This window comes from Henckelia pumila, chromosome 3 (genome assembly GCF_033568475.1).
Source record: "Henckelia pumila isolate YLH828 chromosome 3, ASM3356847v2, whole genome shotgun sequence".
NCBI classification, from domain to species: Eukaryota; Viridiplantae; Streptophyta; class Magnoliopsida; order Lamiales; family Gesneriaceae; genus Henckelia; species Henckelia pumila.
Window position 1 is genome coordinate 64,110,879 of NC_133122.1, and position 17,170 is coordinate 64,128,048.

Here is a 17,170-nt window from a genome sequence, read left to right on the forward strand (position 1 = left end):
TCATCCCTAACAAAATGCGGCTTCCAAACCATCTCAACCCTGCAAGATTCAGGGAAACATAATATACTTATACAACCTCTTCTCACTATTTCAAATCGAAAAATCCTGTGACAAAAAAATAAAACAACTTTTAAGATAGAAATCATTTTAAAAAGTAGTAAAGAAAAGGCGAAACATAAAATTGTATGTTTTTGACAATGTATAGAATTGTAATTTTAAAATTAAAGAAAACAACTATTAAACCTTCAGTTACTTGATCTTCATAATTATTTTCTTAATTATTTGCATTTGAATTCTTTTATAGAATACTATAAAGATAGAAAATATTTTTTTTGCGATTAATAGTAATTTTACAATTAGATACAAAAAGTAGAAAAAAAATACTAGTGTTTGATTCTGTTTTTTTGGACTGAATTTTGATTAAATGTGTTTCTTTGTGACATATATTGACTAATTAACCAACTTATATATTTATTAAATTTAGCTATATTTAATTATTCGATTTGTTTCTAATATTTAAAAGAAAAAAAAAATATTTGTGATGTCTTTTACACGTTTTTATTATGATTGCAAATGAGAGAAATTAGTACAATCCGTGACGTTTGAATTACGTCGCCAAATATGATTAATTTTTATATGATATAAATAATATTATATTATTAATACAAGTAATTACAATAATATTTAAATTATTATATTAATTAATTATATTATGCAAATTAATAAACACATTCTTAAATTAAAATCGATAAATGACTAAACATTAAAAATAAAATATAAAAAATTAGACATCTAATTATAATTGAATTGTGTATTTGAATATTTAATTACTCAAATTAAATAAATAAATAGACATAATATCTACAAAAATTAACATATTTATCAATTAATTATTATTTTATAACAACGTACCTACAACAAAATAATTAATTATTATTTTATAACAACTAAAAAAAATAAAATAATTTAAAAAATTTAAAAAAAGGAAAATTTTTGCGCCAAATTTGGGCACTTGCTCTTAGAAGAGTAAGTCTCAACACTGTCAACAGTTAACATATATAAACTATTCAAGTCACCAAAAGTCCAAAAAATTTCTTTAAGAGGTGGAGACAGATTCAAAAACAAAACAAAAACAAAACAAAAGAAAAAAGAGGTGGAGACATAGATTCGAAAAACATAAGACCAAGAGTCATTAATTATATTGATATTATCGTGGAGTAAAAAAATAGATAATCTCATTCTAAAAAAATATAACCAATTCTCTCAAAAAAACTTCTTCTCCAAAACCTAAACTTGTAATATCTTAATATCTATCTATACTATTTATTATGGAAGAAGACCATGGTCTCTTGGTATGATCAATAATAAAAAAAAAATTATTAAAAAACTCAAACTTAAAACATGGAAAAAACACTAACCCACTCACATTAGCATAACAACCACATAATACTCTTCTACATAAAACTACTTTCTTTCACATTAAGTTGACAATTTACATCAATATCGAAAATAACTGGTTTATTTTTAGTTTGCATAATCATTATGTTTTTTATATGATGATCATACATTACGAGATAATACATTTAATCTATGTTTTTCACACACATCGCGTGTGCTTCGACGCTAGTATCTTATTATAGTAGAATTTCTCTTAATAACTGATTTAAAACTGATTTGATAAAATCATAGATGAAATATATAAAATACCCCAAAAAAAGCCAAACAAAAAAAGGAAAAAAAATATTTATTTCTATTTAAATTTCATACGCTAATAATAATAATAATAATAAATATTCATATTTTAACAACATACCTATTGTGCGTGTGGATACGATTAGTAGTAAATATTTAACAATGATCACAGATTTACAGTGCATATAATTAATGAATCAAAAAAAAAAAAATTGGCAAAGAATGAACCAAATTATTAATACTCCTTACCTTTTGCAAAACAAAAACAAAGAAAGAAAAACACACACAATATAATGTGTGAAACCATTTTCTGGCATCAATTATAATTATAACATAGTAAATGATAGCAAATACGTTCCCGGAGAAAAGGGGCCGTCTTTAAAATCTGTCACCAACGTCTCCTCATTCCCCCGGCGGCCAACGCCGCCAGACACGCCGCCGCACCCCAAAGAAAAGTAGAGATGAACTCTTTCCGAAGCTCCTTCCTCCTCCTCCTCTCCTGCTCCTCCGCCAGACTCTTCAATATCCGCCAAAATGCCACCACTCCGGCCACCACCAAAGCAAGAAACACGCCGCCGAACAACTTCCATATAGCCCATTCCGCCGCCACGCCCACCGCCCAAAGGACAAGCTTCTGCTTCGGCCCAGAATTCTGCAAGAGTGAGCTTGACAGAAATCGTACGTAACATGCGATCGAGAAAACCGCGGAGCCCATGAACAACGCAGTTGATGCCGGGGACGCATCCTCCATTGGATTGTAGAAATTTAATTCCATTTTTTTTTATTTTCTTTTGGAGGAAATGAAGAATACAGTAAGATTTATATATATAGTGCATGCATGCATGCTGGCCTTTTGCGCGTTTCCCCGGTCGGAGGATATAAACATATATAATACCCAAAATAACTGGGAGGGTCGATCCTACCCATGGATAGGTGTCATTCATTAATTAGTTCAAATCATGTGGGCTCCACTTAATCATGTGGAATTCACATAATTTGAACCAATAAAATGCTTCCACTTATCACATTGGGTAAAACCCATGGAGTAGGTCCAAATTTCCCAAAATAACTTATCATTCATTGAATCAGCCAAGATATATAGTAATAACATTAATATATATAGACACGATATCCACACGGGATAAGATTTCGTTTTCTTAATGGTACGTATACTGTACATTCTTAGATTAGCAATTAAAGTGCGATAAACTTACTCCAGAAGGTGTTGAAAAAAAAAATAGGTACTCTACCAACTCAAATACCACTTTGAAACACAAGATTTTGTATTTTTTTGTTCATGATTCACTTGCGTTTTATGATAATTTGAGATTTAAAATATATATATATATATTATTGGTCAATGTTGCGTACTGAGAAACGATGTATAAGATTCGGACGTGTTTATTCTTAAAAAAATATCACGACTTGATTTTTCCTAAAGAGTTTGTGTACATGTTCAAATTTTTCTCGGTTAAATTATATGATTTAGTTATGATAATGCAAACAAATGAGATATATGGTGTGTCATAGGATTTCTTCTATTGTTATTTTATTTTACGAGAATGAAATGTTATAGCATCACAATATGAATACTTAATTGTGAAAGTATGAAACTAAATCTATAAATAGTGTAATAGTACGCAAGAAAATAAAAAAATGAACTAGAACCACAAAAAAAAAAAAAAAAACAAGTAAACTATTAAGCAAAAGGAATGAATAATACAATTAAAGAAAAAGAAAATAAACTGATTATCATGTAGAAACATCCATGGGATTAGTCAAGAATTTGAATCTCAGAAATTATAAGTTATATCCCACAAATACCTCTAAAGGTAACAATCTTTACCAGCCCTTCATTTTTCATGAACAAAAAATAAGGCAAAAGTCAAAACCTCTTGTAAAAGGAAAAAAATGGAAATCAAGTTTTGAAAACACAAACAAAATCTTTTTGAAACCATAACGTAGATCCAAAATGTTTGTTTAGATACTATTGAATTCCATTAAATCGAAATTGTTTCCTTCCATTTTCATCATATATATCGATCAGTACGATGTATTTCAAATTCTCACCAATTTAACCTAAGATGACCATTTTATGGAGCATACAATATGAATTCACTTATATGTAGCATAAAACACCGCGGTACACCTGAAAGCTGATACGAGGCCTATTCATAATCAAATAAAATCCCCCCAAAAAGAACCAACAAAACGGGAAAAAATTAAAGTGGCATTTGTAACAATTTAGTTGGTAGAACACTAGTAAAAGAACACAACGCTGCATTGAATATTACATCGACAACCTGCAGTACTGATCTTAACTCATTCAGAAGCTCAAAAGAACAAAATAGAACGGTTAACACGATCAGGTGATCTTCAGGCAGGTGGTTCTGAAACCTACATAGTTAAAAGGATATGGGTAAGCTGCTACTTCAACACGTTCTTGCTCTCAAGTGCCATAATAGTCTAATTTTTTTTTTTTTTTTTTTTGAGAGGGCCATAATAGTCTAATTGTCTGAGATGTTAGCTCGTAGATATCACTAAATAATGCACAAAAAAACTCAAGGTTACAACTTAGGGTCTATGGGAACACAAAATATGCCCAATCATGTATATAGACTCATTTTTATTGAAATATACACACATACAAGAAAATGATTTTGCCTCTTCTAATTTTTTTTTGGTTTTAGCTTCAAACTCCCTCACTTAAAATCTTGGCTCCAGCGCCCATTTGCGTATTTTCTCACAAAATTCAATGATATGAAATTTCAGCATCTAGATGCTGGCACACAAACTGTGTGGTGTATGAGGACGATTAAAGTACTTGAGGATGTTTATCAGTTCACTTCTCATAATAAGGTAAACCAAAACTACAAAGTAAAATTTGCTGTTGGAACATTTGAGAGCATGCACCTGCAGAACAATCATTTTGTTGTGCCTTGAAGAAGATACGATGCTTTACAACGAACCTGCAAATTTTATTGTCATTTTAAGTATTACGGTCGGGAGAGTGAGGATTGTTAAAGGAGGAAGAGAAATGCATTTTTCTTACATTTGAGGCATAAGACCTCGAGTCCGTTATTGTTATTCCACAAGCACAATTCTGAAGGAAAATTCCCCATGATCGCTGTATCGATCTGTTCTCTTTTACACCAGGGTCAAGGAATAGCCAGTTCTCAGCAAGATTCAGGCATATATACATCTTGAAAAGATCACAGTTCTTGTCTTTTACGTTTATTGAGATTAGCAATCTCAAAATCTCCTCTGCATCAGATACCTGCTAATGAGAAAAAAATAATTTACTAATTTGACATGCTATTTGTTAAAAAAAATGAGAAGGGAAACTACGACTTAAGTCACTTCTCTTCCAGGACCATTTCTTTAGATGGATAATCATAACCACTGAAGTCGGGAGACAAAAACATAATGTGCGACTGTTACCTTCTCATCCAAAAATGCCACAAGGAACTGAAATGACGCTGCACTCCTAAGCTGCTTGCTTCGTGTATCCACTCCGACAATACTTTCTACCACTCTCAAGCAATTAATGTCCCTAGGCAATCTTCATAATGCAGGTGGCGAATGAGATCTTAATTCTTATTCAAAAGATCACATTATTCTTTTGCTATAAAAAAAAGACCATACTTCCTACACGAAAATACAAAAATTATCTCAATGTTCATTCAACATGCTCTTACAATACAATTTGAAACCAGTATCTTGATGTGCATGCATATCATTAATCTCAACTTCGTTCAACATATTTTTATTGTCACGGCCTGAGACCACACAAGCGAATTCCTTTTCGGTGACCTATGGTTGCAACTACTTTATATCCATTTTTTACTAAACAAAATTGATTAGAGCAACTTATTATTACAGTTTCTGTGCATACACTGATAAGTCCCTTTACACTTCTACATTATGATACGATGTGCAACATGCAATTACATTCACCATTCCTTCAAATTCCACATTCTCCTAGTGACCTAACATATAAATCAGCGAATGCTGATACTCTAGATGTTAGTACCTTGTACTGTAAGTTCGAGAAGTGGTTTTTACGCGTTCGACAAGTTCAAGAGGTTATTTCCACGCATGCAGTACTAAGTCCTACACAACACTTAGCTCTTGGACTTATTGCCATATCTAACCATTTTTTTACGCCCCCGACTCATGCTCCACAAAAACGAGACTTTACACGATGGGCTCTACTAACAACTATTTCGTTGTTGTCCTCGTTATACCAGAATGGTTACGTCAAGTTCATAGAAAAATCCACTGCATACACATGTAAAGCCCTTCACATGCTTAGTATAAGTGTATAATGCTTATTGTTGCATTTCGAAAACAAAGTTTGTAAAGTTATATCAGAATGTTTTGTCAGAGATGGAGTAAATCTAAAGAATAATGGACAAACAAGCTTGAATGATATACTCGCAAATTAAATATCTAAATTCTCCATTAATGGCTAAAACAATTGGATAGAAATAATGAGGATGGTTTTAAAAAATTGAAACGTGAAATGCATTCAGGAACAAAGAATCATCTATACACTTGCATTAGATTATACAAGTATTATTGGTATTCCTGCAAGCTTTAAAAACAAAATTTACTTGATTGCTTTTTTTATATTATTATTACTCTGATAGAAGAGTGGTGTGAGGATTCCCAGGGTCAGTCCTGTAACTAGCACTACAATCTTCCAAGCACACTTCATTTTAGGTTTTTGATAGGATGCACATCCAACCGTCAGTACTCAACCATTACATCAAGTCAAGTGAGAAAAACATAAAAAGCAATGAGTAGAAAATGTTTTAACTTCTGTTTTCGGTAGTATGGTGTTGAATTAATTGTATTGAAGTTCGAGGAATCAAATGTAAGCCATGAAAGAACAAGTAGTGCAACATATTTGGACATAGACAAAAATAATATGGACACCTGCTAGCAAGAGACTTTGCTACTTTATTACAGCAGTCATGCCACTCCTCATATCTGAAGAAATTTAAAGCTGAAAGCATGCACTCGTGCAATATCACTGAGAGTCCTAAAAGTTGTCGATCAAGGAAGAAAGAAGCAATTATAAATAACAGTTCTTCTGCTTCTGGAATCGAGAAAATTGAAAGTGTATTCCTGCAAAAAATTGTAATGCCAAACTTTTAAAGCCATCAGAGCAATTAAAGCTTGGATGAGTTGGAACATGATAAAAATGACAATGGTTTAACTTCGTCATTCCCAGGCGCTCGATCAATCTACAACATTTCCGTATTTCAAACGGAGACTCAATCAGAACCTAGAGATTTAAATCATTGGAGCAACTGAAATTTCCTTATTGCGTAGCGTAAATCAGCTTAATTATTTTATAATTTAGATAAATACCTTGTTTGGCAACAAACACCGACACACTTTATCCAGGATCTAATATTTGGTGGGGGACCTGCCGTACTAGAACCTACGACAAACAGTCAAATAGTAAGCAGATCCAGAGAACCGACAAACCAATAGTTTATGCAATAATTTTCATTCTTTTGGATATTAATTATAAGAGGCAGATGCCAGAGAACCGACAAACCAAGAACATCTCTCTTCTTTTTTCCCACATGTCCACCCTTCTTTTCAACAATTTCAACAAAAGAGATAAAGCAAATAGATTCAAACAAACATCTTACAAATATTTAACTCTCCTCTTCCCCTATATTATAAAGAATACTCAGGAGAAAAATTATGCAAAAGAAAGATGAAGGATAATCAAATCAACAACTAAGCCATGTCAAACCATTTCTTTTAAAAAATTCTCATAAATTGTTAATAGTTGGCTAGCCAGATCAATCATTACATACTTCTACCGACTAAAGCATTAAGTCATAGAAATGGGATCTGAAAGTAAGAGAACTCGGCCCAATTGTCAATCAATCAAAATAGGAATGGTCAAACTGTCGAATCATCAGCACTTTTCAAAATGTTCTAAACATCTCCAAGTTTATTGTGGACAATTCCATCTAATATCCAAGGGGGGAATCCCTTGAAACATTATAGTAACGCCTGGCATTTTTCAGCTGCACACACTAATTATCATAAACTGTGATCAGTAACAATGTTATAGAAATGCAAGATGCTTACCATTATGGACCATATCAACATCTGACGAAGATGTAGGAGGAGAACTCGGAAGAAAACCATAGTTTTCAAGAGCTCTTTTTAGATCTAAATATCTGGGTAACCAGTCAATTTTGATGTTAGGTAAATCAGCCTGCCAGTTGTCACAAGAAAGTAGAACTTGGATGTTAGAAAATGATAGAAACTATGGATTATATTCATGCAAGCATACCAACAACAATCAGAAAAAGAGCAACCTTATCCTTAGTGATGAGGACAGAACACCAAAACTCACATGCAGCTGTCACCAACGTCTCATTTGACGAATACAACACTGAAAAGGCATAAAGAAAGAGGTCATCTGGATGTGATTAAGCTTTCAACATGAAATCACCAAATGATGTAACACTCACTTAAGTTAAATATCCACCCGGCGATGGATCGTTCAACAGAACCACATATATATACCAAATTTAGCAGCCATCCATCCACCAACAATCCTTCCAGAAAATTTTCTCCTAACATAGCATGACAGATTATTTAATTTCCAGGTTCAAAAGTCCTTATTCCACTCTTAACCTAGGAAGGTTACTATGATATCACACATCAAATATCAATACTAACTAATTCAAGAAAAATGATATCGCAAAACAATTTCAGAGAAAGATCGGACAGAGAAAAACAACAGCGATACACCTTTCTCGATGTTTAGCTCAACCAATGAATTGATTTCGTGATTGAGAAAAGATTGCAGCAGAACGGAACTTTTGACGTCTGGATATTCTTGCTGAGGAAAGTTTTTCTGAAATTTGTAGAGAAAAAATTAACAAGATACCAATTCACCATACCAAAAGTTTTACTTGAATTTTGTGGGGTAACGTGAATGAGCATATCTCACGGAAATAGAACCTGATCTCCAAAAACCTGAATACCCCAAAAGGGCATTTCATCATCACCACCAACTTGATTCATCTACGTAACAACAAACCATAAGCTGAAAATAAATAATCACTCCATGAAACAAAAAACTTAAACAGAAACCAGAAATAAAGGTATGTGCCTCTTTTTCGCACTTGTCAACGCATTCAGACAGCCGTGCTTCTGTAGCGTCATCAAACTCGTCCTCTGCCTCAGAAACCTTACGAATTTTTGTTCGTTTGGATTTTTTCTCATTGAGTTTCTTCTGTTCCTTCTGATAATCCTCCAGGAGATCATCCAAGCCAATGAGTTTTTTCCTGTGAGATAAAAAACGGCTGAACCTTTCCCGGAAATAAACTTTATCCATAAATGACACAAATGGACCCTTCAAAATAAGGACGATTCACAGATAACCGACCACCTAGAAAGCAATCAAGCTAATCTTGGAAAAACGAACATGTTTAAGCAAAATGAAGAAGAAAGCATAGTAGAAGAAGAAAAACCTCGACATAAATATTTTTTCGTGCGATTTGATCACAAGAACAGAAAATTTGGGGAAAAATAAAGAAAGGACAAAAGGGTTTACTTTTTCTTGGCTACAGGGGAACTGGGGATGGGATCTTCGAACTCGAAATCCAGAGGCTCGTAGGTTTCCGCCATTTCTTCCCCACACAATCTCCAGTGTTGTGTGTTTTGGCGCCGATTATTTTCGGAAGAGTTGAGGGTGGCGGGCTGTGGCTTGGGCCTTTTGGGATTATATTCATTTGGGTTCATCGGGCTTTATTTTTTGTGATTTTTGTTTTTGGGTCAAAATTTCTTTGTATAGTTTGCTATTTTTTTTAACAATAAACGTTTTTTTTAAAATCTTTTCAAGTAAAGATAATATGAACTTCTCGTATATACTTTCGCTATAAACATTTTTCTCAATGAAAATGAGTAAAATTTTCGAAAATAAAAAGATACTGACAACACAGATAATCAAAACCATAAAGCAACCGATAATCATTACGAAGATACACGATTTTTCCATACTTTTTTCAAAATATATATCAAATTACAAAATTTATTGTCGTTCTATTTGCTTCATAGTAAAAAAGTAATGACAATAATTTACACAAAACTAAACACACATCGTATGTATTTGTTACTTTGTTATCAGTGTCATTTACAGTGAGAAATACATGCATCTTACGTGTAAAACATAAATTTTTAACATGTAGTTTTTCATGTAAAACATTGAGTGAGTCTATGAGTGGAAGGTTTTTAGTATGATAAGGGGTAGGAAAGGTAATTATAAAATAAAAGTTGATCTCAGAATTAATTTTTATAATATATAGTCTCATTTTTATACAATACAATAAATATGTAATACGATATTTATTCTGCTGATTGTGTTGAATCATGAATGGACTTTTAGAAATGCTCGTATCTCAATACGTCGTTTTGAAAATGTATAATAGTTCTTGACTCCTTTGATTGTTTGGTAAAATAAGACGTAACAATATGTTTTACAAATCCAGTCATCAATACATCACCTATCTAAACCTATATTTATTTCATTAATCATACATAAATCTCTATAATATGGTTAAATAATAGTGGGTTATAGAAAAGTGCTTATATTTTCTCGGTGAGCCACTTCAAAATTTCATGGATCAAAATGAAACGAAGTGAATAAAATCCTATCTGGTTTAATTAGTAGTATAGAATATGCATGTAAATGTTTCAATTTTCGGCATCCAGTAGTATTTTATTATCTAACACCGGTCAACGTACAGTTTTTTTAAAAAATAAAATCATTTTAATGTATTCAAATATGCTTGGAGAAATTATTTAGTTTTTTAAAACATAATTGACCAGATCCATTTTCCATATTTTACGTAGATTAGTTGCTTGCCTCAAGTTACTTTCTCTTGTCAACAAAATGTTCGTGTTCAATAATTTTCGCCATCTATTGTACAAATGGATACTTGGTGCATTTTTAACGTCATGTTTATAAATCTACCATAATATCATGTCATCCAACTATTATGAAAAAAACTAACTCACACATTTTTAGTAAACTTGTCGAATATTTGAAATACAAAAACACTAATGATATTGTCTCACGAAACAATTTTGTGAGATAGATCTTTTATTTGACTTATAAAAAAGTATAATTTTTTATGTTAAAATTATTATTTTTCATTCCAACCATGGATGGAACGACCCGTTTCGTGAATATAGATATGTGAGTCAAATGAAACTTACTCGATTTGAAAATGTTGTCTTTTTTCCATCATCCACATAAAATTTTCCCATAAGATTAAAATGTACTACGATGACTTATTTGAAACATGAAACTATGAAAGTTTTTTTTTTTTTGAAGGGTGAAACTACGAAAGTTAAAATAATTGCAAGTTTAGAATTTACAAGATAACCTAACCTAATCTGATTTCACTATAATTAAGAAAATCCGGAAAAATTATCAGAAAATCAAGACCAAAATAGTTGGTAAAAAATTGATATACTCTATACTTCAATAATTTTCTTTTCACACTGCATAACATAAAATATAATCCATTAATTGATTACACTACTTTAGTAGGAGAATCAACTAAATTAGTATAAAATTTGGTACTATTTTGAAAAGAATAATTTTAAAGGTGCCACTAATATATCATATTTTGAAAATTAAAGAGCCAAACGTAAGAAATTCACACAATAGATGCAAAATTTTCAATTTTATATTACAACACTTGAGATTTTTCCAACATGACAATTTAATGAAGCAGACAGGTGATATTGAGAAAATTAGACAAAATTAAATAGTTAGAAAAATCAATAAATGTCACAATAAGATTTTAAAATTTTGAGATTTTTAGAAATTGCATGATTGATGATTATATAAAAGGAATATTACCTTAAAACTTTGTTTCTTTCACACAAAAAATGCTATAAAAACTGGCCTTTGTAGTGTTGCTCAGAACTCACTCATGAACAAAGGAACTCTAATGGCTTCAACATTTCTTCACCATTGTTACCATTTCACATTTGTCTATGTGTTCTTAATTTCTGCAACATTTTCATTAGCAAGAACCTTCAACGACAATCATTTTTCCAATCTGAAATCTCCAAAAACAGTGTCTCAGGCAGAAAGGCTCATCAGATCATTCAACTTGTCCCCAAAGCATGGTATAAACAATCATGTCGGGGAAGTTTCCGGGTACAGATTCGATAACGAATCGAGGATCGTCGAAAGGAAAATTAAGTTTCCATTTGTTTTGGAAACAAGAGGATCTATCTCTGACTTGGGTCATCATGCTGGCTACTATAGAATACAGCATTCCAAAGCTGCAAGGTATATTGTTGCTTGACACTTTTAAATACGGATTTCGCGACACGAAAAATATGATTAAACCGATTACTTTCCTGGATCAGTCCCATGATTTTTGAGCCAAATCAATCACCTTAATTTTTTTTTACACATGTTTTGTTGATATAACATTGGCTGCAGGATGTTCTACTTTTTCTTTGAATCAAGAAACAGCAGCAAGGATCCTGTAGTCGTGTGGCTAACAGGAGGACCAGGATGCAGCAGTGAACTAGCTTTATTTTATGAAAATGGCCCCTTCAAAATAACAAAGAACCTCTCCTTAAAATGGAACGAGTTTGGATGGGATAAGGTATCGAATATTATATATGTCGACCAACCAACCGGGACCGGTTTTAGCTACAGTTCCGCCGATGCCGACATTAGACACAATGAGGAAGATGTTAGCAATGATATGTATGACTTCTTGCAGGTCTTTTTCTATATCAAGATTCTCCATTTCACGAAATATAAGGAATTATGGTTCTTGATTTCTTAATATCTAAAGAGTCTTGTAATATACTGTCAGGAGTTTTTCAAGGGGCATCCAAAGTTCGCACGGAATGATTTCTACATAACCGGAGAATCTTATGCGGGGCACTATATTCCTGCGTTGGCTTCTCGAATTAATAAAGGAAACAAAGACAAAGAAGGCATTCATATCAATTTAAAGGTTTTCATGTGCTTCTCAAGTAGTTCTGTATGTTGCTGCCATTGAATATCTTCTAGTCAGAAAGTTGTTTTTACGGATCCGAATTCTTATTTCGCAGGGAATGGCCATAGGAAATGGATTAACTAACCCAGAAATCCAATATCAAGCGTACACTGATTTTGCTTTGAAAATGAAACTACTCACACAGGATGAGTACAATAGCATGAAACCAGATGTTTTACAATGTGCAAAAGAAGCTAAACTTTGTGGTAGTACTTTAACTTCAGCCTTCCATGTGTTTCCATATCGACGACCATAAAGTTAACTCTGCTGTCAATTGCTGTTCTTTAGGCCCAGATGGTGGAAGTAAATGTGAAGATGCACGCGAACTATGCAATGACATCTTCTTCAACATACTGAATATTAACGAGGGAATAAATGTAAGTTATATTATTCTTTGACATGTACATGTCTCTAGAGAACAAGATACACTGTTCAACTACAAGAAGCATTTTAACTCGCGTGGCATGTGCAGCACTATGATATAAGAAAGAAGTGCGAGGGTCCCCTGTGCTACGACTTCTCTAACCTGGAGCGGTTTCTGGAACTAGAACCCGTCAAAATCGCTCTTGGTGTTGGTAACATAGAGTTCGTCTCATGCAGCACCAAGGTGTACAACGCTATGCTCGAAGACTGGATGAGGAATCTTGAAGTAGGAATACCTGCACTTTTGGAGGATGGGATCAAGTTACTTGTGTATGCTGGAGAATATGATCTGATATGCAACTGGCTCGGTAAGAAAGACTCCAGCATCTAGCTTCTGAACGTACTACACATCTCATTAGGACATTTTACCATGTATTCGTGTGATTTGGGCAGGGAACTCGAACTGGCTTGACGCCATGAAATGGTCGGGACAGAAGAAATACTTGGCGGCATCCACGGCTCCATTCACCGTAGATGGTGCAGAGGCTGGATTGCAGAAAGGATATGGACCACTTGCTTTTTTGAAAGTGCACAACGCCGGTCATATGGTTCCGATGGATCAGCCTAAAAATTCTTTAGAAATGCTAACAAGGTGGATGAAAGGCCACAGCCCCTTGAGTCAGGCAGGTTATTTGTGATTTGCCACCATTAATGAGATATATATACACAGAACCCCGACAGATAACCTGCTGATGTATTTGTGTGACTAATCTATATGAATGAAAACTTTAGCCACAATACAGTGCCGTATATATCTGATGATTTGCATTCTGTAATTTTTGGTGAAAGTAAGATGAGCCAATGAAAAGAGTCAGAAAAAGGCAGTCCAATATGTATTCATATGGAAAAACAGAATATGGTCTCAACATTAGATTTAAGAACCCAAAAATAAACAGATCCACGAAAACAAGAACGAATCAAATGTTAAACCAGTATATTTTGAACGTCGTTAAATATAAATTATACAATATTGCATCCTCGAGGATTTTCAAATCAATCCTTGTATAGAAAATAAAGTTGACACACTCTCAACTAACAGATTAGCTGTCATTCGAGATGTACTCTCCTCTAGGCATCATCACAGAGGAACACAAAGTAATCCATAACAAGAGCAATGAATGATTACTTTTTTTTTTAGTATTCAACTTATGAACTTGAGTTCATGGGGCTTAAAGGATGATTTAATCTTGTTAAGAAGAGAATTCTAGAAGGAGCCCCTTGGGAAAAGGGGCAAGGGTGGTATAATAGGGGTTGGTTGCATTGAGTTAATGGTACTGATTATTTTTCCATTGTGGTTATTGCTAGCCGAAGTTAGGGAAAAACGAAAGTTCTTGTACAGATATTATGCTCTCGGTTTAATTCAGCATACTTCTATTTTATTCTTCAATTATCTCTACATATAAATTGAGATCACAACAATTCATGGCCAGAAACTTTCCTCAGAACTTCATTATCAATTTTAAGTTCCAAAAATATTGTTGGTCTGTCTCCTAGTGCAGTGGCAACTTGAAAATGAGGCGCGACACGAAAAGTCGATTTTGGCCTTTCGGTTAAACATCCAAGTTGATGAGGCTCATGATGCAAAAATGGGATTCGAATGCAGCAGATGAATAACACCAACAATATAATATTTCAAATTTACTTTGAGGAGAATTTGAAAATATAAAATTTTTTTCCCATCATTCTGGCATAAACTTTTACAGTGCTTCTAGAGATTAAACATGCTGTCACAATCCACTTGAAACATGAATTATATTAGCATAAAAAACTTCGTAAAATTGACATGTGCATCCGGTATACAGCAGTGAGATATCATTCAAAGGATGGATAAAAAAAAGTTAAAAGACAAGGATAAATAACATACAGCATGAAAAAGTATACAGTATTCACTAGAATATGATTTGGGCATATAGATCGTTGGGGGGGAAATGGCTATTGAGATAGACGGAGCTTTCTTTGAGAGGAGATGCAAAAAATACGCAAATGTGATAACAACGCACTGTTGATGTGGTGCTGATGTAAAGTGCTGTATGAACACTCCTAATTAAAAAAAAACTAAAACTACAAAAAATTAGAAGATATGTGACTAATACTGAAATTTGAGTAATTATAAAAATCAACACATGACAAAGTAATCTTAAAAGTTTGAATTATGGAGTAAACCACATAATTAGATTTTTAAAGAGAGATTACATGAATTCTTCTCTCACACAAAAAAATGCTGTAAACCTGGCGGTTGCATTGCTTATCAGAACGCATAAACAAATTCTGTAAAGGCTGCAACACCTTTTTGCCATTATTTCGTTATATTTGTATGTAAAATATCTGATATTGTGTATTATATATACAATGAACTTAATGTAAGCACAACGTTGAGTTGATAGAGAATCAACACTACAATCAAATCAATAGATGAATGTAGTCTCCTCTATAGAACAATTTTCAAGAATTTAATATCTTCGTCTCCGGCTTAACCTCTACCTGCTAGTTTTTCCACAAACTTTTCCACATCATTCTACCATAGAGTGTCACAAGACTCGAGCATCAAACATTATCAGAGAGGTTAACTTGTTTCCGGAACTCAATGTGAACATATTGTTATGACACTGCAGTCACAGAAATAACAGTTGTTCCATATGAACACTCTACAATTCATCCATTTTCATCACCTTCTATTGATACAAAAATGTTAAAAGTGAATCAACGGACAAAGTCTGAGAGAAAAAACCTAGCTTCCATTTCTTTATTCACAAATTTCACTGCAAAAATTGAGAAGGAAAGCAGAGGAGATCAGTTGTAACTAGATCCTGCAGCTGCTACAGACCTCGTCTAACTGCACAGAGTTTATACTAGGAGGGAATGGTGATGGTACAAGAACAAATTCCATCCGTTGTGCCATGAAAACAGAAGGATAGTATGAAAATATACCAATCATGGTTACATTGATAATAGGATAACCAGTTTCAGTAAGCCATTGAATCGCATTGGCTAGCAGTGAGCCATGTATAATACAATGACTAGAATCAGAGGCTCATCCAAAAACTTGTCAAGGAACACCTCTTACATGGTACAACTCCCTCATAGTCTCAATAGCTGGTTGAAAACCAGTCCTAAAGGGCACAACTGACACCACTCGCTGATGCTGGGCATTTCCATTGTTCGGGTTTGATAATGTTACGGTTAGTATCATAGATCACTAAGTCATTGCTGAGAAAAGCAAAATGAGTCAATATTATGAGTCCGAAAACTGAAAAGGCATTCCAATATGTTCATTCTGATGGGAAAACAGGATATGTCTCAACATGAAATGCAAGCATCCAAAAATAAACAGATTCGTGAAAACAAGAATAATAATCTAATACATACCAGTACTTTTATTGTAGGTAATCTCCAGATATAGTGTGAATTCGGTGAATCCAAATAAAAACTATGTTATAGTTCCTCGACAATATCATAGATCACTAAGTCAGAAGTAACGTAACTTTTCAAGTTTAATTCACAGTTCAGTCACATTTACAAGCTGTAAGTTACACCTTTCCCACATCTCACATAATTCATAGAAAAATTCACTGGTATACAAAGCAAAAATATAAAACTCAATAATGATATTTAGACAAGAATTGGCATAGAACTAAAAAAATGTACCAGCATGAGGATGAGGCTTGGAAAATTCAAAGAATTCGTCCGCCGAGCAACCAAACAACACTCTTGCAGCCCTCTCAAACATTACCCCCACAAAAACCTTCGTATCCGTAGCAATAGAGGGGTTAGGTTAATTATGGTCTTGTGCAGATTTTTGTTGTCTCTTGTATTGGTCTCAAGAGTTTGTTTCTGATGGATTGAATCTAGAGGTCTGGGCAGGGAATTACTTTTCCACAATTCAAGTGTAAGATATCATGATCGTGTCGGTTTAATTTGAGGTCAATTCGGTTAAGTTTAGGATAGGTTAAGGGCAATTTAAGTTAAGGTAGTCC

General features: G+C 33.4%; 2 protein-coding genes across 2 annotated transcripts; one reads left to right on the forward strand and one right to left on the reverse strand.

Moving 5' to 3' along the window:
• Positions 1-3,906: 3,906 nt before the first annotated feature.
• LOC140890934 (uncharacterized) lies at positions 3,907-9,739 on the reverse strand. The gene is made up of 13 exons (XM_073299109.1): positions 9,293-9,739; positions 8,849-9,023; positions 8,698-8,760; positions 8,485-8,590; positions 8,202-8,306; positions 8,046-8,122; positions 7,813-7,942; positions 7,072-7,144; positions 6,634-6,825; positions 5,134-5,254; positions 4,745-4,969; positions 4,606-4,661; positions 3,907-4,089 (listed from the first exon to the last, which is right to left on the reverse strand). The coding sequence occupies exons 1-12, from the start codon at positions 9,478-9,480 to the stop codon at positions 4,617-4,619; spliced, it is 1,500 nt and encodes a 499-aa protein (XP_073155210.1). The 5' UTR covers positions 9,481-9,739; the 3' UTR covers positions 3,907-4,089; positions 4,606-4,616.
• A 1,883-nt stretch (positions 9,740-11,622) lies between these two features.
• LOC140890378 (serine carboxypeptidase-like) lies at positions 11,623-13,972 on the forward strand. Its single transcript, XM_073298135.1, has 7 exons — positions 11,623-12,046; positions 12,203-12,491; positions 12,588-12,731; positions 12,829-12,979; positions 13,062-13,150; positions 13,246-13,504; positions 13,590-13,972. The coding sequence occupies exons 1-7, from the start codon at positions 11,682-11,684 to the stop codon at positions 13,832-13,834; spliced, it is 1,542 nt and encodes a 513-aa protein (XP_073154236.1). The 5' UTR covers positions 11,623-11,681; the 3' UTR covers positions 13,835-13,972.
• The last annotated feature ends 3,198 nt before the right edge of the window (positions 13,973-17,170 follow it).